Here is a 24,592-nt window from a genome sequence, read left to right as displayed (position 1 = left end):
CTCCAATAACTTCCCAGCTCACTCAGCATGAAAGCCAAAGTACTTATAACGACTCACGGTCAGGCTCTACAGGGTCAGGTCCCACAACCTCCTGCCTTCTTTGTCTACTACACTCCAGCCATACAGGCCTGCTTACGATTGTTTCAAGTGGTCCAGGAGGGTCTTTACAACTGCTGCTCCTTTCCCGGTCACCTCTCCCCTTACTCCTTTTTCTCTTTGAAATTTCTTTTCAAATACCCCATTTTACTTATTATAAAAACTACCCCCTTTATCTCTAAAATATGGACAAATCTTACAATTTGATGTCAACTAAAACTGGCAATGTGGCATATAAAATAATGGCTTATTGTAAATTTAGTGGCATCAAACTCATTAAAATACCAGTAATACTTTGCCAGGGAAACCTTCCTAGATCACCCTATAAAAAATGATGCTTGGAAAACAAAACTTTCTTAACAAATATGTGTTAGTTTAAGAGAGCAGATTCGAGAACAGATTCCCAGACAAGGTCACTCTGATTAACTCCAAGGCCCCTAGCTGCAAATTATCTTCCCCCCAATTTTTTGTTTTTGTTCCCCCCAATTGTAAGGAGGCCTGTATGGCTAGAGTGGAGCAGACAAAGAAGGCAGGAGGTTGTGGGACCTGACCACAAAGAGCCTGACCGTGAGTCCTTATAAAGTACTTTGGCTTTCATGCTGAGTGAGCTGGGAAGTTATTGGAGGCTTGAGCAGAGGAGTGATTTGATCCTTGTAACAGGATCATTTTTGTAAACCTAATTTGCAAATCTTCAGAAAAATACACAGGAAAAGAAAATTGTAAGTATTCATTATTCAACTTTTTTCTTTTAACATATTGACTTAATATACCCTCTGGGTAGTTTGTCTCTTATTTTTACCTCAATTTTGATAATTTCTGAATAAACAAAATGGTTTAAATTTCTATCCTTAAATAAAGGGCTGACCATGATCCAGGCAGCCTCAATTTTTTCATTTTTAATATGCTTTGACATGAGCGCTGTCCAATACAGTAGTCACTAGCCAGGTGTGACTGATTTGAACTGAGATGTGCTAGAAATGTAAAATATCAATACACTCTGCATTTTGAAGGCTTGGCACGAAACATCTTAGTAATAATATTTTATGACTATAAATCAGGATAATATTTTAGATATATAAAGTTAAATAAAATATAATAAATTAATCCTTTGTAACTAGAAAACTTTTAATTACATATATGTGACTTGCCAGGTGGCACTAGTGGTAAAGGACCTGCCTGCCAATGCGGGAGATGTAAGAGACGTGGGTTCGATCCTTGCGTCAGGAAGATCCCCTGGAGGAGAGCATAGCAACCCACTCCAGTATTCTCGCCTGGAAAATCTCCATGGAGGAGCCTGGTGGGCTACAGTCCATAGGGTCTCAAAGAGTCCAACAAGACTGAAGCGACTTAGCACATAACGCATGTGGCTTGCACTTGGGACTCACATTATATTTCTACTAGACAAACATGATTTAAAGCATTCATTTATCTATCTATCCATGTAACCAACTAACAGATAAAATAGTTATGAGTACCTCTGATTTACCAAGTACTAGTCAAGGCACCCAGGATATAGTGATGAGGAAGAACAGGCACAGTCCCTAACTGCAGAGCTCACATTAACCAAATCATAAGAACTGTAAAACTTCAACTGCAACTACAGATAAGAAAGGTGTACTGTGTTAAGAAAGCCTATAATGAAGAAGTAACCTAGTCAAGGAAACCAAAGAAGCCTTCCAAAGTAGTAGTACCTCTACTGGTACTACTTAGAGGAAGTACTCTAAGCACTGCCAATAGAGGAAGGATAAAATGGAATGACGTAAGAACATTCCAGAGAGCAAGAAAAGATCATGAAAAGATCTGCGGCAGGAGAGAACAAGCCTAGATAAGGCACTGAAAGAAGAGCAGCATGACTGGAGGTAATACCATGAGGGGGAATCTGGTGAGATGAGGTTTACGGAGGCAGACAATACAAAACTTTATAACCCAGGAAAGGCTGAAGGCTGGAAGAGAAATGATAGTATAAGGTACTTTCTTTCCTCACTGGGCCTGAAATACCTCATTTCACTTAGAAATTTAGACATATTCTCTCATCTTAAATTGAGGAGACATTAATAATAGACTCAAAACAAAATTCCAGTGCTACAAAAGTGTTCTGTAAGTCCTGTGTAATGCAGGAGTTCATGTACCCCTGTGCAAATCTGATGAAATTTTCAAACTCCTCAGATCAGTATTTTCAAAAGTATAAAACAAAATACCTAGATTATGAAGGAAACAAATTATATACAAAACTCATAATGAAAGTTTAAAATTAATATATAATAATATATGTATTAGCTTATCTGTGTTAGTCCCTTAGTCACGTCCGACCCTTTGCGACCCCATGGACTGTAGCCCGTCAGGCTCCTCTGCCCATGGGATTCTTCAGGCAGGAATACTGGAGTGGGTTGCCATTTCCTTCTCCAAGGGATCTTCCTGATCCAGAGGTTGAACCGGATCTCCTGCATTGCAGGCAGATTCTTTACCATCTGAGCTATAGGGAAGTCCTATTAGCTTATACTAACAAATTAACAGCAAGAGGCAGGTAGTGATATTTTGAGATATCTGCAATATATGTCATGCCATGTGATGCTATCTATTTCTGTTGGTGAAAAAGTCACAGATACAACATTACTGTGATTTCTGTCTGCACTAATAATTAAAGAAAATGACAAATATCAGCTAAAAGTTAGTGAACATAAAATTATAATCTTTTCTCACCATCTTTGCAAATCCCTTGTGGACTTGTAATGAAATTTTATTGGTAATGGTCTACAATTAAATAGAGGATAACCTACTTGTCTCAAGAATCATAAAAAGCAAACTTTTGCATCCATGCACATTTCCTATTATGATAAAGTTATACTATTTCATAGCAAGTAAACATTTAAATCAACATCTTTTGATATGCTGCACTCTGCTAAGTCACTTCAGTCGTGTCCGACTCTGTGTGACCCCGTAGATGGCAGCCCACCAGGCTCCCCATCCCTGGGATTCTCCAGGCAAGAACACTGGAGTGGGTTGCCATTTCCTTCTCCAATGCATGAAAGTGAAAAGTGAAAGTGAAGTCGCTCAGTCGTGTCCAACTCTTTGCGATCCCATGGACTGCAGCCTACCAGGCTCTTCCATCCATGGGATTTTCCAGGCAAGAGCACTGGAGTAGGGTGCCATTGCCTTCTACTTAAAACATATCTTGGGCCAGACATAACTTTATTTAGCTCCAGTCATCTTTTTCCCAGGGGGGCTTCCCAGGTGGCACTATGGTAAAGAACTCTCCTGCTAGTGCAGGAGACATAAGACACCCAGGTTCAGTCCCTGGGATGGAAGAATCCCCTGGAGAAGGAAATGGCAACCCACTCCAGTATTCTTGCCTGGAGAATCCCATTGACAGAGGAGCCTGGTGGCATACAGTCCATGGGGTCACAAAGAGTTAGACACAACTGAAGCAACTTGGCGCACATGCATCTTCTTCAAAAATTCTGAAAAACATCTAACAACTTATAAAGATCAAATCACATCAGAAATAAAAAATTTTGCTATTATTCAACTGACAGCCTTTTATAAAGGCATTATGCTAGGCACTAGAAATCATAATTCAGTAAAGGAACTTTAATTCAAAATAACTGATTGTAGAATCCCAAATATACTATATTTATAATGAAAACACTACTAGTATGTTCCCAAATTTTACCACAATTTATTTGACTGTAACTGCTTTAAGATCAAAGTACATTTTAATGACCTTTGCTCTGAAAAAGCTGATTCCTTCCAAGTCTTCTAAATAGTAAAAACAACTTAATAACTTGAAAATATTCATGTCTTTGCCAAAACAGGTTTACTTTCACATAGAACCTGCAAATACAACAAGAATCTGTTTTTAACAAGTCTTCTAGATGATTCTAGATGAACACATGTTTGGGAATAACTGGGCTAAAGGAAATCCTTCCACCTTGTGATAGGAGTGGACAATTACTACTTCTCCCATAATAAGAATCAAAGGCACAAGCAAGATAAAAGCATATATATACAAACGGTAAATATACAATATAAGGTAATCTCTATTTGCTTATGTATAAGGAGATTATTATGATGACTGAAAGAGTTGGTAAGCAGAATATCTAGCACAACTCTTACTACCTAATCGTTAGTCTGTCCATTTTCCTTTTCTAAAAATCTTATGGTTCAGATATAAGCACAAGAAGTGGTTCTTTGAAAACCTGTGGTTTAGGTTGAGCCCAGAGGAAAGACAGGTGTCTGATAATGGATGAGGAAAAAGACATTCTGTTATAGGTCCTGGAGAATTCAATGGGCAATTTTAGCAGAGAATGCCAAGATACAGTCAGGTTGGTGTAGAGGATGTTCACTTCTTCTCCTTTTAACTATTACTATTTCTTTCTGAGACAATCCCTAGCCTCAACAGTTTCCCAAAGTCTGCAGCCTTGACACACATTATCCATTTAAATTACCAGCAATAAGAGCACAACTAACAGTAATTTCTCTTCTTTTATATTAATATATCACCACTTGATCTCAACGTCAGATCAACTATCAAAGTTGAGAGAGGAAGCAGTTAAGAAAATTAGATGGAATAAACCACCAGTTCACATCCATTCTCTTACTTGAGCACAGCTACTCTTCTTGCTTTAGGAGAGTGGTTCTAAAACTAGCACACATCAGAATTATTTAAAGGGTTTGCTAAGACAGAATTGCAGAGAAGGCAATGGCACCCCACTCCAGTACTCTTGCCTGGAAAATCCCATGGACGGAGGAGCCTGGTAGGCTGCAGTCCATGGGGTCACTCAGTCGGACACGACTGAGTGACTTCACTTTCACTTTTCACTTTCATGCATTGGAGAAGGAAATGGCAACCCACTCCAGTGTTCTTGCCTAGAGAAACCCAGGGATGGGGGAGCCTGGTGGGCTGCCATCTACGGGGTCGCATAGAGTCGGACACAACTGAAGCAACTTAGCAGCAGCAGCAAGACAGAATTGCTGTTGTTAAGTCATTAAGTCATGTCTAACTCTTTGCGACCCCATGGACTGCAACACGTCAGGCTTGCCTGTCCTTCACTATTTCCTGGAGTTTGCTCAAACTCATGTCCAGCGAGTCAGCGATGCTATCCAACCATCTCATCCTCTGCCATCCCCTTCCTCTCTTGCCCTCAATCTTTCACAGCATCAACTCTTCACATCAGGTGGCCAAAGTATTGGAGCTTCAGCATCAGTCTTTTCAACGAATATTCAGGTTGATTTTCTTTAGGATTGACTGGTTTGATCTCCTTGCAGTCCAAGGGACGCTCAAGAGCCTTCTCCAACACCACAGTTCAAAAGCATCAATTCTTTGGCACTCAGCCTTCTTTATAATCCAATTCTCACATCCATACATGACTACTGGAAAATCCACAGCTTTGACTAGACGGACCTTTGTCAGCAAAGTAATGTCTCTTTTAATCCACTGTAGTGTCTCGTTTAATACAATGTCTAGGTTTGTCACAGCTTTTCTTCCAAGGAGCCAGAGTCTTTTTAATTTTATGGCTGCAGTGACCATCTGTAGTGATTTTGGAGCCCAAGAAAATAAAATCTGTCATTTTTTCCATTTTTTCCCCATCTATTTACCATGAAGTGATGGCACAGGATGCCATCATCTTAGTTTTTTGAATGCTGAGTTTCAAGCCAGTTTTTTCACTCTCCTCTTCTACCTTCATCAAGAGGCTCTTTAGTTCCTCTTCACTTTCTGCCATCTGTATATCTGAGGTTATCAATATTTCTCCTGGTAATCTTGATTCCAGCTTGAAATTCATCAAGCCCAGCATTTCACATGATGTACTCTGCATATAAGTTAAATAAGCAGGGTGACAATATATAGCCTTGACATACTCCTTTACCAATTTGGAACCAATCCATTGTTTCATGTCTGGTTATAACTGTTGCTTCTTTACTTGCATACAGATTTCTCAGGAGGCAGGTAAGGTGGTCTGGTATTCCTATCATTTGAAGAATATTCCACAGTGACTGTGGTATCCACACAGTCTTAAGGCTTTAGCATAGTCAATGGAGCATAATGCTGGACTTTATAACCAGAACCTCTTACTCATTAGGTCTGAGGTAGGGCTTGAGAATTTTTATTTCCAACAAGACCACAGCTGATACTGATACTACTGGCCTGGATATCATATTTTAGGTAAAATGTCAATGCTCTCTGCTTATGTTCCTCTTATTTAATATTTCCTTGTTTTGAAGTGGCACATTTTCCAGAAGAAAGGTCTGTGGAATGTTTTCTTCTTATTATGAGAATTCTCAAAGATATGCAAAAATAATCAACCTCCAAGCCACTATTCAGCTTCAACAATTAATTCATAGTCATTTTCACTTCATTAACACCCTCTACCAATTCATGCCTGAATAAATGGATTTTTCTGAAGCAAATTCAAAACATACCATTTCATCCATAGATATTTAATTGTGTATCTCTAAAATAAAACATTTTTCAAAAACCACAAGAAGTAAATTTTTTAAGACCTTCATATTTTTAAATGCTTTTATCTGCCCTTATACTTCCTTAGTGGTTCAGCTAGATACAGAACTCAATGTTGAAAATATTTCTTCAGAAGGCATGCATGCCCTTTTCCATTTTACCTACCAGGGTTGTTCTCGAAAAGCCCAGTTATCCTGAATCCTTGTCCTTGTTGTGCTCTTACCCCCACCCCCACCCCCCGTCCCTGAATCATTCAGGATATTTTTTCTCCGAAGTGGTCTGACTCACCTCAAAATATGTCTTTCATGATTTTTTTGTTTGTTTTTCACCTATTATGTTGGATCTTCATTGGCCCTTTCAGTGTGAAAATCCATGCTCTCAACTTCTGTAAATGTTTCTCATATTCTTGCATTGAAAGTTGTTTTCTTTTCTCTTTCTGAAGCTCCCACAGTTCACATATCAAATCTCTTTCTTTAGTTTACCTTTTCTCCTATTTCCTATCCTTTTGCTTTTTGCTACTTTTTGGGAAATGTGTATAATTCTACCTTCCAATTTGTTTGATTTTTTAAATCACTGACCATATTAATCATTTCTAAGAGCTCTTTTTTACCTTCTTCCTTTCTTTTAGTATACTTTTTTGGATTAATGATTCCAAATACTCATCTTAGCTCTTTGAGAAAAGTAACAAATTTTCTTATTTTGTGGAATATTTGAGTAATCTATTGCCTAGTATTACATTTACTCTCTTGATTTCATTTATACTGAAAACTTTCCTCACAGGCCTGGTAGTGTTGACTGTTCATTTCTAAAAGCGAGGGATCTAAAAGCTGCCTGAAAGCTGCAAGGCTATGGGTAGTTTAATCAAAGATGGGATTCACTGTGGGATAATCTAGGTAGCTGGGTGACTCTGTTGGGGAAGTTCCAGTGCTATTGTTAGGTATTTCCTCTTAAGGTTGGTCAGATTCTCCAGAGAAGACTCTAGCAACCTCCTCCTCTGAGGATGAAAGATTATTAGCTAGCGTTTCGTGAATCAAGTTGGGAATAGGAATGGGATGGGTTAGAGGGAGGTCTCAATATTTTATCAGCATACTTCCTTTAATCTCCCTTTATTCACTGATTCCTTGCTTTCATTTTTTTCTAGTGCACATTCCCCCACTTTCCAACCCAGAAAACACTATTTTATCCATGCTAAAAGAACAATTCACCATCTTTTGTCAGGTGAGGGGTGGGTCAATTATCCAACTGCACAAAGTTGTGTGAGAAAAATCTGAGGATGTGATTGTTTCTTAAGCTCACATTTGACTCATCTTGCTTATTTACAACTTCCACTCTCATTTCAACAGGTATCTGGTACTACTAAAGTATTACATGATTGTGACGTAAATCAAGTTCACAGCATTCCCAACTCATAGCTTAGGAGTTGGATTTCTCAGATCTACACACTCACTTAGCACTTGTCCATGTTTTTCTAACTTCTAAAACTCTGTCTTATATTGTCTCCGTGGGGCTTCCCGAATGGCTCAGATGGTAAAGAATCTGCTAACAAAGTGGGAGACATGGGTTTGATCCCTGAGTAGGAAAGATGCCCTGGAGAAGGGAATGGCGACCCACTCCAGTATTCTTGCCTGGAGAATTCCATGGACAGAGGCTGCAGTCCATGGGATTGCAAAAGGTCAGACACGACTGAGTGACTAACACATACATTATCTCCTTACCCTTCTCCCTTTTGGGACTAAAACTCTTTTTTAATTCTATTACTAAACTAAAGAGCCTCTTGATGAAGGTGAAAGAGGAGAGTAAAAAAGCTGGCTTAAAACTCAATAGTCAGAAAACGAAGATCATGGCATGAGGTCCCATCACTTCATGGCAAATAGATGGGGAAACAATGGAAACAGTGACAGACTCTATTTTGGGGGGCTCCAAAATTACTGCAGATGGTGACTGCAGCCATGAAATTAAAAGATGTTTGGTCCTTGGAAGAAAAGCTATGACAAACCTAGACAGCATATTAAAAAGCAAAGACATCACTTTGCTGACAAAGGTCCATCTAGTCAAAGCTACAGTTTTTCCAGTAGTCATTTTTGGATGTGAGAGTTGGACCATAAAGAAAGTTGAGTGCCAAAGAATTGATGCTTTTCAACTGTGGTGTTAGAGAAGACTCCTAAGAGTCCCTTGGATTGCAAGGTGATCAAACCAGTCAATCCTAAAGGAAATCAACCCTGAATGTTCATTGGAAGGACTGATACTGAAGCTGAAACACCAATACTTTGGCAAACTGATGTGAAGAGCTGACTCATTTGAAAAGACCCTGATGCCAGGAAAGATTGAAGGCAGGAGGAGAAGATGGTGACAGAGGACAAGATGGGTGGATTTCATCACCGACTCAATGGACATGGTTTGAGCAGGCTCTGGGAGATGGCGAAGGACAGGGAAGCCTGGTGCTGTGGTCCATGGAGCTGCAGAGTCGGACACGACTGAGAGACTGAACAACAACTACTCCTTTTACGGGCAAAGAGATACAGTACATGAATCTTTATCTAGAAGAACTTCCTAATTTTTTAAAGGCCAAATGAAACCTCTTTCATAACAGGAGAAAACCTCACTTCATGAAATTGGGTTTGTATATAAGTTTTCAAGAATTATTACCCAATCCAGTCTCCTTCCCTCAAGACACCATCCTTTAGAGATCACCTGAATTTCTGGATGAGTGTCAACTGGTCATGATGTCTTAGTTTCTTGTACCCTCATAATCAATTTATAACGACCTTTTTCTTTCTTAAGTGATAAATCCTCATTTTTTAAAAGATAAAAATATAGGAAAGCATATTTTTAGAAGTAATCTTTGGATAATATATATTCTCTAACTTAGGGACTAAGAACATATCTCATTCTTTTTATCAGCTATGTTTCCTTCCTTAAATGAAAAAAGGACAGAGATTAAGTCTACACAGCAATCAATCCAAGGAAGAAGCTCAAGAGTAATACCAATTTCCCTAGTGAAATCACTATATGATGAATTGTTAGCTTGTAATTTTCAATCTAAAGCTTTGTAATTTTAATTAAATGGCTGTGTGCCACCGAAAACCAAACTAAAAATCTTGAAATTAAGCAAAATATACATACAAATAGGTTCTAAATATAAGTTATTTTCTAATGACAGTTACAAAATCAGTCTGTTTGGCAGAAAATATTACCAAATACATACCTGAAATTATGATATATGGAATATATAAAGAACTTTCATAACTCAACAGCAAGAAGGCAAACAGAAATGAGATTTGAAAAGATGTATTATCAAAGAGATACAAATAACAAGCAGATGAAAAGATGTACAACATGATTAGTCATTAGGAAAATGCAAACTGAAGCCACAATGAGATATCACTATACAACTACTAGAGTAGTTAAGATAAAAAATCAACCAAATTAAAAAAAAAAAAAAAACAAGCAATGAAAAAAATGTGAGCAACTGGAATTCTAATACATTGTTGGTAGAAATATAAAATGGTACTGCCACTTTGGAAGACAGCTTGGCAGTTTCTTATAAAGTTAAACATACTGTTACCATAGGACCCAGCAATCTCATTCCTGCTGCTGCTGCTGCTGCTAAGTTGCTTCAGTCGTGTTGGACTCTGTGCGACCCCATAGACGGCAGCCCACCAGGCTCCCCCATCCCTGGGATTCTCCAGGCAAGAACACTGGAGTGGGTTGCCATTTCCTTCTCTAATGAATGAAAGTGAAAAGTGAAAGTGAAGTCACTCAGCTGTGTCCGACTCCTAGCGACCCCATGTACCACAGCCTACAGGGCTCCTCCGTCCATGTGATTTTCCAGGCAAGAGTACTGGAGTGGGGTGCCACTGCCTTTTCCGAATCTCATTCCTAGGACCCAGCAATTCCCATTCCAAACCCAAAATAAATAAAACATTATACTTACACAAAGACCTGTACTTGAATTATTAGCAGCTTACTTATGGTAGCCCCAAATTGGAAGCATAGATCAAGTGGGGAATGGATAAACAAACAGTGGTATATGTACACTGTGGAACAGTACTCAGTAATAAAAAGGAGTAAATTAGGGATGCACAGAACATGGATGACTCTCCAAAAGCATTACACTAAATGAAAAGTCAGACACAAAGAGTTGCATACTGCATGATTTCATTTTATATAATAATCTGGAAAAGGTAAAACTATAAGAACAGTGGTTACCAGAGATTGGGGATGGAGAGATAACTAATCACAAAGAGGGCAGGCGAGAACTTTTTAGGATGATGAAAATTATCTATGCTCTGTCGTAATCATCACATGACTATATACATTTGTGAAAACTGTAACTGTACACTTAAAAGGGTGACTTTTACCGAGCATAAATTATACCTAAATAAATATGGTTTTTAAAAAGGCAAAATATGCCTGAACACACATACACACACACAATAAGCAGTAGAACAAAGAAAAAAAGTAGTCAGAAGATGCAGAAAGCATAAAAAGAGCTAGCTGTTTAGTATAGTACATATATATATATATTTATACTGTATTGGTTTTGCCATACATCAACATGAATCTGCCATGGGTGTACATGAGTTCCCAATCCTGAACCCCCCCTTCCCACCTCCTTCCCCATATCATCTCTCTGGGTCATCCCAGTGCACCAGCCCCAAGCATCCTGTATCATGCATTGAACCTAGACTGGCAATTCATTTCTTACATGATATTATACACGTTTCAATGCCATTCTCCCAAATCATCCCACCCTCTCCCTCTCCCACAGAGTCCAAAAGTCTGTTCCTTACATCTGTGTCTCTTTTGCTGTCTCACATACAGGGTTACTGTTAGCATCTTTCTAAATTCCATATATATGTGTTAGTATACTGTATTGGTATTTTTCTTTCTGGCTTACTTCACTCTGTATAATCAGCTCCAGTTTCATCCACCTCATTAGAACTGATTCAAACATATTCTTTTTAATGGCTGAGTAATACTCCATTATGTATACGTACCACAGCTTTCTTATCCATTCGTCTGCTGATGGACATCTTGGTTGCTTCCATGTCCTGGCTATTATAAACAGTGCTGCGATGAACATTGGGGTACACGTGTCTCTTTCAATTCTGGTTTCCTCAGTGTATATGCCCAGCAGTGGGACTGCTGGGTCATAAGACAGTTCTATTTCCAGTTTTTTAAGGAATCTCCACACTGTTCTCCATAGAGGCTGTATTAGTTTGCATTCCCACCAACAGTGTAAGAGGGTTCCCTTTTCTCCACACCCTCTCCAGCATTTATTGCTTGTAGACTTTTGGATCGCAGCCATTCTAACTGGTGTGAAATGGTATTTGCATTTCTCTGATAATGAGTGATGTTGAGCATCTTTTCATATGTTTGTTAGCCTTCTGGATGTCTTCTTTGGAGAAATGTCTATTTAGTTCTTTGGCCCATTTTTTGATTGGGTCATTTATTCTGGAATTGAGCTCCATGAGTTGCTTGTATATTTTTGAGATTAGTTGTTTGTCAGTTGCTTCATTTGCTATTATTTATACACACACATATAATTTCTTTTAAGTTGTGAAACAGAACTACTTGGTGCAAGGAAACTGCTTATAGGAAAAGCATGAGAACTGTTCAAATATGGCATGTCACGTATTTCAACTTTAATAAGTAACTTGCATCTTCGTCTTTGTCTCCCTTTAACAAAAGGCTTTGCCAGCTTCTCCTTTCTTCTTTCAAAACTGCAGGCTTTATTTCTAATACAAGCATATCACAAAATAAACTTAAAGAAATCTGACTGCCTCTTATGTTGCCAAGAACAGAAGTACAAGTATTTTATGTTATTTTGTTTAATACACATAATCATTCCATCCTTTCAACACTTAAGAAAGCTGAGGCTCAGAGAAATTTAGTAATCATCTGAAGGTACCTTTAGCCATAAGAAACAGCCAAGATCTAAATCTGGCTTTGACCTGAAAACCCATGAATGATATATTTTTTTAAGTTTTTATTTTGTATTGGGATATAGCTGATTAACAATGTTGTGATAGTTTGAGGTGACCAGCAAAGGGACTCAGCATACATATACATGTATCCATTCTCCCCCAAACTCCCTTCCCATCCAGGCTGCCACATAACATTGAGGAGAATTCCTTGTGCTCTACAATAGGTCCTTGTTGGTTATCCATTTTAAATAAAGCAGTGTATACATGTCCATCCCAAACCCCCTATCTCTTTCCTCTATCCTCCCCCTACCCTGCCCTTGGCAATCATAAACTCCATAAGCTCCTTCTCTAAATCTGTGAAATCTGTGAGTTTGCTTCTGTTTTGTAAATAAGCTCATTTGTATCATTTCTTTTTAGATTCTGCATATAAGGAAAGTCATATGCTATTTCTCATCCTCTGACTTACTTCACTCAGTATAATGCTCTCTAGGTCCACTCACATTGCTGCAAATAGCACCATCTCATTCTTTTTAATGGCTGAGTAATATTCCACCACTTCTGTATGTACCACAGCTTCTCTATCTAGTCTTCTGTTGATGGACATTTAGGTTGCTTTCCTGTCTTGAGTAAAGTGCTGCAATGAACACTGTATCCTTTTGGATCATATTCTTCTCTAGATATATGTCCAGGAGTGGGACTACAGGGTCATATGGCAGCTCTATATTTAGTGTTTAAAGGAACACTCATACTGTTCTCCATAGTGGCTGCACCAACTGACATTCCTACCAAGTGTAGGATGGTTCCCTTCTCTCCACTCAGTCTCCAGCATTTATTGTTTGTGAATTTTTTTTCTGGCTGGTGTGAGGTGATATCTCATTGTAGCTTTGATTTGCATGTCTCTAATAATTACTTATGTTGAACATCTTTTCATGTGCCTATTGGCTATCTATATGTTTTCTTTGGAGCAATGTCTAATTAGTCTTCTTGAATGTGTTGTTTCTGTTAAGCATCACGAGCTGTTTGTAAATTTTGGAGACTAATCCCTTAGCAGTCACATCATTTGCAAATATTTTCTCCCAATCTGTGTGCTGTCCTTTCATTTTGTTTACTGTTTCCTTTGCTGTGCAAAAGCTTTTGCGTTTAAGTAGGTCCCATTTCAGAGAAGGAAATGGCAATCCAGTCTTGCCTGGAAAATCCCATGGACGGAGGAGCCTGGTAGGCTGTGGTCCATGGGGTTGCTAAGAGTCGGACACGACTGAGTGACTTCACTTTCATGTTTCACTTTCACGCTTTGGAGAAGGAAACGGCAACCCACTCCAGTGTTCTTGCCTGGAGAATCCCAGGGACGGGGGAGCCTGGTGGGCTGCCATCTGTGGGGTCGCACAGAGTTGGACACGACTGAAGCGACTTAGCAGCAGCAGCAGGTCTCATTTGCTTATTTTTATATCCATTATTCTGGGAAATGGATGGAAAAATATATTGCTGAGATTTATGTCAGAGAGTTTTTCCCTATGTTTTCTTCTAGGAGTATAGTAGTGTCTGGTCTCACATTTAGGTCTTTAATCCATTTTGAGCTTCAAAAAGAATAAAATACTTAGGAATAAACCTACCTAGAGAGACAAAACACCCAAAAACTGTTAAGATGCTGATGAAAGAAACTGAAGATGACATAAACAGATGGAAAGAGACACCATGTTTGTGGACTGGAAGAATCAATACTGTCAAAATGACTATACTACCCAAGGCAATCAATAGATTCAATGTAATCTCTATCAAATTACAAATAGCATTTTTCACAGAACTAAAACAACAACAACAACAAAATCTCAAAATCTGTACGGAGACACAAACAATCCCGAATAACCAAAGCAATCTTAAGAAAGAAAAACAGAGCTGAAGGAATCAGGCACCCTGACTTCAGACTCTACTACAAAGCTACAGCATTAATGATACCTTAAGCATTTCAGAAATGAGGACAAAATGCTAAATAAAAAACACTATATATGTATAGTATTGAGAATTAAAGCTATTATAACTTTTAATGGAGTATAAACTGTAAAACTACAGAATCAATATGCTGTATGCCTTCAAGCAATATATTGTAAATCAACTATGCTTTTTTAAAAAGAAAAAATACTAAACAAAAACTTGTATAAGATCTTGAGAGAAGATCTTAAAAGAACTTGAGAGAAACTAAAAAAGAAGCTTGTTGCTAATTATTTCAAGCAGGCAAATCTGGGAAATTTTGTGTATTCCTTGTTTTAAGGAAACTTGAATGCTAAAATACAAACTATATTTATTAGAGATTTAACAGAAGACAGTAACAGCAAATCACACATTTTTGTCCTTTTCACTTTATTTAGAAAAAAAATTAGTAAAATTTACATATAAGAAGCATATATCTCAAACAGACCTTCTTAGGATTAAAACAGAAAAAAAAAACCCTTTTCATCTTAATAAGATGCTTTAAACAGTTGTTTTATAAACATTTAACAGTCATGTTCCTGTAAGTATTCTACAAAATACAGTGCATTGTATATGCATTTTTCCTAAGCTCAGTGATAAAATAACACCAGGTGGGAATGAGGAGACTTGAGTTCTAATGTTAACTCTTGATAGTTTGTGTTATGGGTTACATTGCGTACCCCTACATTTATATGCTAAAGCCTCAGCCTAAAACATGTCAGAAAGTGGATTTATTTGAAAATAGGGTAACTGGAGATGTAATTAGTTAGGATGAGGTCACACTGGAGTAAAATAGGCCTCTAATTTAACTAGTGTCCTCATAAAAGGGGGCAATCTGGACACAGTTACATGCACAGGGAGAATGCTATGTAAACATGAATGCAGAGATGGGGATGATGCATTATCAGCCAAGAAATGCCAAAGACTGTCAGCATACCATTAAAAGCAACAAAAGGAACCAACCCTGACATCATCTTGGTCTGGACGTCTAGCCTCCAGAACTATGAGACAATAAATGTTATTTAATTCGGTAAAGTTGGAGGATACAAAATTAACATACAGAAATCAGATGCATTTCTACATACTAACAAAATATCAGAAAGAGAATAATAATCCAATAATAATCCAATCTACTGTCGCATGAAAAAGAATAAAGTGCATAGGAATAAACCTACCTAAGGAGGCAATGACTGAGCGACTGAACTGAACTGAACTGAACTGAAAGGAGGCAAAACACCTGCACTCAGAAAAGTATAAGATACTGATAAATCAAAGATGACACAAACTGATGGAAAGATATACCAAGTTCTTGGATCAGAAGAATCAATATTGTTGAAGTGGCCATACTACCCAAGGCAATCTACAGATTCAATGCAATTCTTATCATATTATCAATGGCATTTTTCACAGAACCGGAACAAAAAAATTCTTAAAATTTGTATGAAGATAGAAAAGACCCTGAATAGCCAAAACAATTTTGAAAAAGAAGAACAGATGTGGAGGAATGACACTCCCTGACTTTAGATTATACTACAAAGCTACAGTCATAAAAACAGTATGGCATAGACACAAAACCAGACAAATAGATCAATGGAATAGGATAGAGTCCAGAAGCAAACCCAGGCACTTATGGTCAATTAATCTACAACAAAGCAGCCAGGGTGACATACTAGAGTAAAAAAATCTCTTCAATTAGTGGTGCTGGGAAAATTGGACAGCTACATATAAAACAATGAAATTGGAACATTTTCTACAGCATGTACAAAAATAAACTCAAAATGGATCAAATGCCTAAATGTAAGACTGAATACTATAAAACTCCTAGAGGAAAACATAGGCAGAACACTCTCTGATATAAATGGCAGCAACATCTTCTTGGATATATTTTCAAGAATAATGGAAACAAAAGCAAAAATAAACAAATGGGCCCTAAGTAAATTTAAAAGCTTTTGCTCAGCAAAGCAAATCATAAACAAAACAAAAAGATAATCTATGGAATGAGAAAAAAATGTCTGCAAATGATGTGACCAATAAAGAGTTTAATTTCCAACATATACAAACAGCTTATACAGGTCAATGTCAAAAAAACAAAAGCCAAAACAATAAAAAAATGGGCAGAAGACCTGAATAGACATTTTTCCAAAGAAGACATACAGGATGGCAAGAGGCATATGAAAAGATGTTCAACATCGCTAATCATTAGAGAAATGCAAATCAAAACTACAATAAGGTATCTCCTCATACCAGTCAGAATGGCCATCATTAAAAAGTCTACAAATAACAAATGGCAGAGATGGTGTGGAAAAAAGGGAAACCTCCTACACTGTTGATGGGAAAATCGGTGCAACCACTATGGAAAACTGCACAGAGGTTCCTTAAAAAATTAAAAATAGAGTTGCCATGTGATCCAACAATTCCATTACTGCATGTATATATATCCAGAGAAAATGATAATTTGAAAAAAGATATGCCCTCCAATGTTCACAGCAATGCTATTTACAATAGCCGAGCCATGGAAGCAACCTAAATATCTGCCAACAGGTGAAATGATGACGAAGATGTGGATGTATACACACACACACACACACACACATGGAATATTACTCAGCCATTATAGAGAGGAATGAAATATTGCCATTTACAGCAACATGGATGGAACTAGAGATCATCTATTAACTGAAGTAAATCAGACAGGGAAACACAAATATATATATATCATATCACTTATATGTGGAATCTTAAAAAATTATATAAATGAATTTACAAAACAGACATAGACTCACAGCTATAGAAAACAAACTTATTTACCAAAAGGGAAAGGGCATGGGGGAGGGATAAACTAGGAGCTGCAAGAGGAAGGAGACGTATGTATACCTATGGCTGATTCATGGTGATGTATGGCCGAAACCAGCCCAGTACTGTAAAGCAATTATCCTTCAACTATAAATAAGTAAATTAAAAAAAAAAAATCAGGAGTTAGGAATAGCAGAGACAACTACTATATATAAAATAGATAAACAACAGGGACCCAGGGAACTAATAACCTATAATGGAAAAGAATCTAAACATATATATTTAAAATTTTTTTAATTAAAAAAAATTTTTTAAAGATACCCAGTCTGTGGTTCTTTATTAATGCATTTTCTAATTATATAATTTTGGATATGCTATTTCAAAACTCTGGGCTCTACATTTCAAATGGTATCTTTGAAAATATTTGTTTTCTTCTAAAACCTCTCACCAAATATTTTAAATATTTCTCAGTGTATCTAAATATTAGTTACATTATTTGAGTTATACTCAAATTAAGATGAAGATAATATTTCCAAATGAACAACTGAACAGATACTATTAGAGTCTAAAGACAAAAACCTTAACAGTATAAGGTGCTAATTTGTTTAGATATTCACTGGCAAATGCTCCTCAAGTGAGGAGAATTATCAACTAGTATCTATCTAGTGCTTTTTCTGGTTGATACACCTTCCTCTCCTTCTCTGAGTTCTTATTAACACAGTTCAACAGAGCAAAACTGCACATTTGATAAAATGCCAACTTCTCGGATTTCTTACTAATCTGTAGTTCCTCATATGATGATCAGTTATGGCCCTCTTCATGACTGGTGATATCCAATTTGCTGAATATCAACTTAAATTATTATTGTCTATTTTAAAATTCCACATAAAAATTTTAAAAATTAAGAACAAAATTTTTTTCTTCCAGTTTTACTGAGAGATAGTTAATTCAAAGACTGTTTAGATCCAACTACTCTTTATTTGGCACTTTTAAAGTTTTTTGTTTAATGATCATCTTCAATTTTGAATACTTCCTCCCCTTCCTGTTGGCTTCTTTGATTTTGCCAGGATCTTTCATCTCCTCCCTTAAAACCTTTACTTACCTAAGAGCTATTTGGCTTACTTTTTTTCCCCCAATGTACCAATAAAGGTTTTCATTACCTTTGTTTTCTGTCTGAAAATATTAGAGCCCTAAATTGGTGTACAAATTTCACTGTTACGTGTGTGTGTGTGCTCAGTCGTGTCCAACTCTTGGTGACCCCATGGACGGACTACAATCCGTCAGGCTACTCTGTCCATGGGGTTTTCCAGGCAAGAATACTGGAGCGGGTTGCCATTTCCTACTCCAGGGGATCTTCCCGACCCAGGGGTTGAACCTATGTTTCCTTCATCTCCTACACTGGCAGACGGATCCTTTACCAACCACTTGGGAAGTACCGAATTGGACTGTGAAGAAGGCAGAGCACCGAAGAATTGATGCTTTTGAACTGTGGTGTTGGAGAAGACTCTTGAGAGCCCCTTGGACTGCAAGGAGATCCAGCCAGTCCATCCTAAAGGAGATCAGCCCCGGGATTTCTTTGGAAGGAATGATGCTGAAGCTGAAACTCCAGTACTTTGGCCACCTCATGTGAAGAGTTGACTCATTAGAAAAGACTCTGATGCTGGAAGGGATTGGGGGCAGGAGGAGAAGGGGACGACCAAGGATGAGATGGCTGGATGGCATCACTGACTTGATGGACGTGAGTCTGAGTGAACACTGGGAGATGGTGATGGACAGGGAGGCCTGGTGTGCTGCGATTCATGGGGTCGTAAAGAGTCGGACACGACTGAGTGACTGAACTGAACCGAACTGAACCTATAATAATAATAGAAAACCCACTCGCTTAAAGAAGTTTTAGATAGTAGGTATACAAAGTCGGATACCTAAGGTGAGACTGGGGCTACAGATAGAGCTTAGACAAACCAATTCTTTTTGTTTTTTTTGACCAGGTCTTCGTTGTGGCCTGCCAGATCTTTAGTTGTGATGTGTAAACTCTTAGTTGTGGCATGTGGGATCCAGTTACCTGACCAGGGATTGGACCTGAGCCCCCTGCATTAGGAGTGCAGAGTCTTAGCGACTGGACCACCAAGGAAGTCCCCAAACCAACTCTGAAGACATTACTATTTCCATCATTCCAAAAATCTGTACTACCTAATTCCTGACACACTGTCTAATCTCAATAACTACAAACAAACCATTTCTCTTCTTTTCACAGAATGACCATTAGCAGTTTAAAGAAATGATTAAAGAAATGCTAGCAATGTAATTTTTAAATACGATACAAAAAGAAGGAACAGGCAAACCAACAAAAAAGAGTCCAGAAACTACCTCAAATACACATGGTAATGTAATATACAATAAAGATGACATTTCAAGTCAGTGGGGAAAAGGTGAATTTTTCAATTAACGGTATTTGACTATATGTTAGCCATTTGAAAAAAAATTAAAAAGTCCCCACAGCACTCCTTTTACTAAAGTAACTCTCACAGAAATCAAATCAAGTATGAAATTGCAGTTGAAAATATTACTCTATGAGCTACAGTCTTTAAGGGCTGCCCAGGTGGCTCAGTGGTAAAGAGCCGACCTACCAGTGCAGGAGGTGCGGCTTCCATCCCTGAGCAGGGAAGACTCCTCAAGAAGAAAAGAGCACCCACTCCAGCACTCTTGCCTGGGAAATCCCGTGGACAGAGGAGCCTGGCGGGCTGCAGTCCACGGGCCACAGACACTCAGACGTGACTGACCAGCTCAACAACAATAACAACAAACAGTTTTTGAGGGGGAAACACCTATCTAAACACAATACAGTAGCCATAAAGGAAAAAGTCAAAAAAAAAGGACACAAAATGTTTAATTTCTGTTAGGCTTAAAAAAAGACTATAAAACAAGAAGGAAGCGACAAATGACAACCTGAGGGGGAAACATTTACAATAAATACGACAAACTGCCAAATATGATAGAAAGAGCTTTTACAAATCAGTAACCGAAAAAGATATGAACAAGCGATGAGAAGAAGAAAAACCAAGAGTTCTAAACATAACTCACCCTCTTGAATAAAGAAGTGCAATCTAATACGAGACACAGTTTTTATCGAGCAATTTAACAAATATTTAACATTTGCCGAAACCCGACTTTCTCAATACTTGAAGGTATGGGGAAATACAGACACTCATACACTATCAGTAGGAATGAAAAGTGGTACTTTTGAAAGGGCATTTGACAGTAAAGTATAAACAAATTTAAAAATATTACATATGTTTGTTTCAAGAGTGCTTATAGTAAAACAAAGTTAAACATGACCTAAACGTCCAAGAACAGGGAAACGGCAAATAAATATGTTATATCCACATAATTCAACAAAGTGTAGTAATGTCCAAGACACAGTAAATGAAAACAAGGTATAGAATAATAGGTTTAGTATGATGCTATCTGTGTAAATGAAAAATGAAGGATAGAAACAAACAAATGCTTATATAGACATGATACTATCTGGAAGAACAGACCAAAAATCTAACTTTGGTTATTTCTTGAGTACAGGACTAAGAGAAAAGAGAAGCATTTACTTTGCAAATCTTTTCATGGTATGGTTTATATTTTTTTCACCATAGGTATTTTATTTAAAAACAGAACTTAAAAATTAATAAGGTTAAATACTCCATAAAGATTGCTTTTGATTGACGAAATACAACTAATAATACAACTAACATTCACTGAACATCTACTATATGGCAAGTTTTGTAGCAGGGACTGAGTCTTCAGTAAATAACTACTAAACTACAATAACTGAAAAATTCAACTTACCACACACATTTATTCAAGATACACATGCATCATTTCCCACAAAGTGACAGAGCACTGTTTTTCTTATTAACTTACCCCAAATCCTTCACATTAAGAATTATTTCCAGGTAACAAATTCTCCCAAGAAATATATAGTTCCTTGAAAGTATTTCACTCAACTTATTATCACAGAGTTAAAGAACATGATTCAAATAAAGAATAACTTCATTGTTAAGCTAAAATAAGAAAACAATGAATTAGGTTCTATGGGAAAAGGTGGGCTCCAGTGTTATGTTCACTAACAAATAATAAATACGTTACTGACTTACAGTAGAGTCACAACTCTTCAAGTCCAGACTTCCTCATATATGAACATTATGATTTCCTAAGGATGTCATGTGTGTGAATTCAAACATATTTATTATTTGCCTTCAAAGATGAATTGATACAGGTAATAGCCCACATTTAAGGAAAGCAAATATAACTATTTAACAGAGGTTAGTATTGTATTTTTAAAATTTAACTCAAATACATAGTCTATTTGTCAACTTCATTCTGAGAAGCTCACTGAATTCAGTTGTATTTTGGAATTTCCTTGAAATATTATGTAACAGTGAACCTGGGAACCCACAGAGTAGGAACAAAGTTGAAGGAGTTCAGGAATGTAAACACTTCTGTTTCTCCCGCCACCTGTTTAGCTATGCATGGGTGCTCAGGCACTTCAGTCGTGTCCAACTCTTAGCAACCCCAAAGACTGCAGCCTACCAGGCTCCTCCATCCATGGGGATTCTCCAGGCATGAACACTGGAGTGGGTTGCCATGCCTCCTCCAGGGGATCTTCCCGACCCACGGATCTAACAGGAGTCTCTTATGTCTCTGCATTGGCAGGAGGGTTCTTTACCACTAGTGCCACCTGGAAGCCCTGCTTAACTATAGTGAAGATTAACTACGACTCAGTTTCTGCTGCTTTATTGACTTTTTTTCTTTTAACCTTCTGTACTATCACCTAGCCCAGTGAATACTTCCACTAGGTTCTTCCAAAGTTTTCAAATCATTTTGGTTTCCTATTCATTTATTCGATTACGAACTGCAATGAAAATTCTGTAAGCAACTACAGATCTAAAAACAAGAGAAATCTACAAAGAATTAACATTGCTTTTTCCTAAGTAGATGCAATGTAAATATTTATTAAAACTTTTTCTTTTTCCCAAATAAGCCAGGCACTATTACCACAATCCATAATTCAAGACAACATAACTAAATTTAACTCCACAGAAATTAGCATGGTACTCTAGGAATAGTACTTCTTAGGAAGATATAAAACCTCATTCGTCTCTTTCCATCTATCACCGATCAATAAACTGTTTTCAAAGAGTCAAACAAAAACTGTAACTAACAAGCATCTAACAATATGCAAAAGAAGGAAAAAGGGAAGAACCAAAGAAAGACATTTCAAGATTATAAAGTATATTTCTATCCCTGATTCATTCTTTCCTCGAGCATGAGCAGTGATCCATCTCAAAAGAAATAAAACTCTAAAATGCTAAACTAGATACAATTTCAAAAGTTCATTAGAATGAACCACATACCAGTCAAACACTGAGTTTTTACGTTCAACCTATTTCTTTAAAATTGTCTTTAATAATGGAGAGTAGTAGTTTCATTCTGAACATTTCCAAATAACTCCTCCATAAATTTTTCCAACTCAATATTCAACTAAGTATTTGTTTTCAAATTGTGAACACTTAAGGGCAGAATGTATGAAAAATGATGGAAAAATATGACATGATTTTCCTTAAATGTGTAACATAAACATATGTTAAGTCATTTAGATATGAACACATATCCAAAGCATACCATTTGCTTTTTATAAACAATATAAATTCTCTCATAAAGTGAATTCTCTTTGGATGTATCAGTGAAATCTAACTGTTTTAAGATACTCATTTTTAGATGTTAACTACAACAGCTTCCTTAACTGACTGCCACTTGACTAATCTGCCTTATTGTTACTGTTTTGGTTAAGTCTGTGTCTGACTCTTTTGTCACCCTGTGGACTGTAGCTCACCAGGCTCCTCTATCCAAGGGATTCTCCAGGCAAGAATACTGAAGTGGGTTGCCTTTTCCTTCTCCAGGGGGCCTTCCTGACCCAGGGATCAAATTCACATCTCCAGCACTGCGGGTAGATTCTTTACTCTGAGCTACTAGGGAAACTCTCTCAGCCTGCCTTAGATAACACGTTTTTAACCTTTATTAAACATGCCATGAATGGTAACCACTCTCAACTAGTATGCTATTTTTAGTACATTCAGGTACTTCTGACCTACTAGTTGAGTTACATGTTTAACAATTCAGTTGGTTGTTCCTAAACCCGTTTATATCAGTTTACTCGCTGTAGTCCTTACATAACTTAAACATTATGTAAGTCTATGGAACACAAAAGCAGAGTTATTTCTATGTAAATGAAGTTGAATGCAAGCTGAGTAGAATGACTCAATAAAGGTGAGTCATTCTTTTAAAAGGTATTAAATTAGATAAAGGTGAGACATCTGTAAAATATTAGGGAAAAACATTAAAAGTCAAAAAGAGAAACCTATATTTAGGGTTTTTCAAAAGTATCTTTAAGGCTTTATTCCACTTTAGAGAATTAAAACTGGAAATTGCAAATCATGCATTCTGGATGTACTACTTTAAACAAAAACTTCTCTCAACCATGATCTTCAAAGAGGTATTGTTAGCTCTACATCAGAAAGTCTATTAAGCGAATTTAGACTTATGGTATATTACATTTTAAGTCAAAATTTCAAAATGTTACAATATGTATCTTTTTACTTTCCTCATTTAACTTTTTCAATAACTCACTAAGTTACTCTCCCAACCTATCAGATACAAAGCCATCTAACATGTTTTTCTGAAGCCCTTGTTTAAGGGCTTGTCGTAACCAACTAGATAAATCCTACATGTCTAAATAAAATAACTGCAGGAGGAAATAGCAACCCACAGAATCCCATGGACAGAGGAAACTGGCAGGATACAGTCCATAGGGTTACAGAGTCAGGCACAACTGAGCGTGCACACACACATATAAAATAATAGTATGTAGTGATACACTCTGAAATAATTGTATGGAAAAAAGTATTAGACTATGCTTCACAAGGGCAAGGATCTTAATCTGTTCTTTTCATAGACAGAAGCCCCAAGAATAGAGTTCCTAGTGTATAGCTGATGCTCAATCAACATTTGTTGAATGAAGAACAGGAACTCACCGTGATGACAGCCTTGCTAAGACAGATGGATCCTCGGCAGCCATACTCCGTCTCATCTTCAGATTTGTAGTAACTCAGAGTATTATTTTTCAAAACTACCCAGCGATCCTGCCACCCATGAATATAGTTTGTCCACTAGAGGAAAAGAAAACAAAAAATTAAGTCAATATTTTAGAAATCCAAACAATCTTAAACAGCGGTCAATCTAAGTTTAAGACCAAAATGTGAAAAGTTCTCACTATAAACAGTTAAAAAAAAAGGCTAAGATTTTC

General features: G+C 37.2%; 1 protein-coding gene across 2 annotated transcripts in view; it reads right to left on the bottom strand.

Annotated features, from left to right (window-relative positions):
- The window catches only part of LOC120852610 (ceramide transfer protein), a 122,554-nt gene that overhangs the window by 92,201 nt on the left and 5,761 nt on the right, over positions 1–24,592 (bottom strand). For both annotated transcript variants that reach the window (XM_040225944.1, XM_040225943.1), the window contains one exon: positions 24,321–24,455. In XM_040225944.1, the coding sequence (XP_040081878.1) occupies positions 24,321–24,455 (135 nt within the window). The remainder of the gene's footprint in view (positions 1–24,320; positions 24,456–24,592) is intronic.

Source organism: Oryx dammah, unplaced genomic scaffold, assembly GCF_014754425.2.
Source record: "Oryx dammah isolate SB20612 unplaced genomic scaffold, SCBI_Odam_1.1 HiC_scaffold_26, whole genome shotgun sequence".
In the NCBI taxonomy this organism is placed as follows: domain Eukaryota; kingdom Metazoa; phylum Chordata; class Mammalia; order Artiodactyla; family Bovidae; genus Oryx; species Oryx dammah.
The sequence above is the reverse complement of the archived record's forward strand: the minus strand, read 5'-3'. Positions and strand labels throughout refer to the sequence as shown.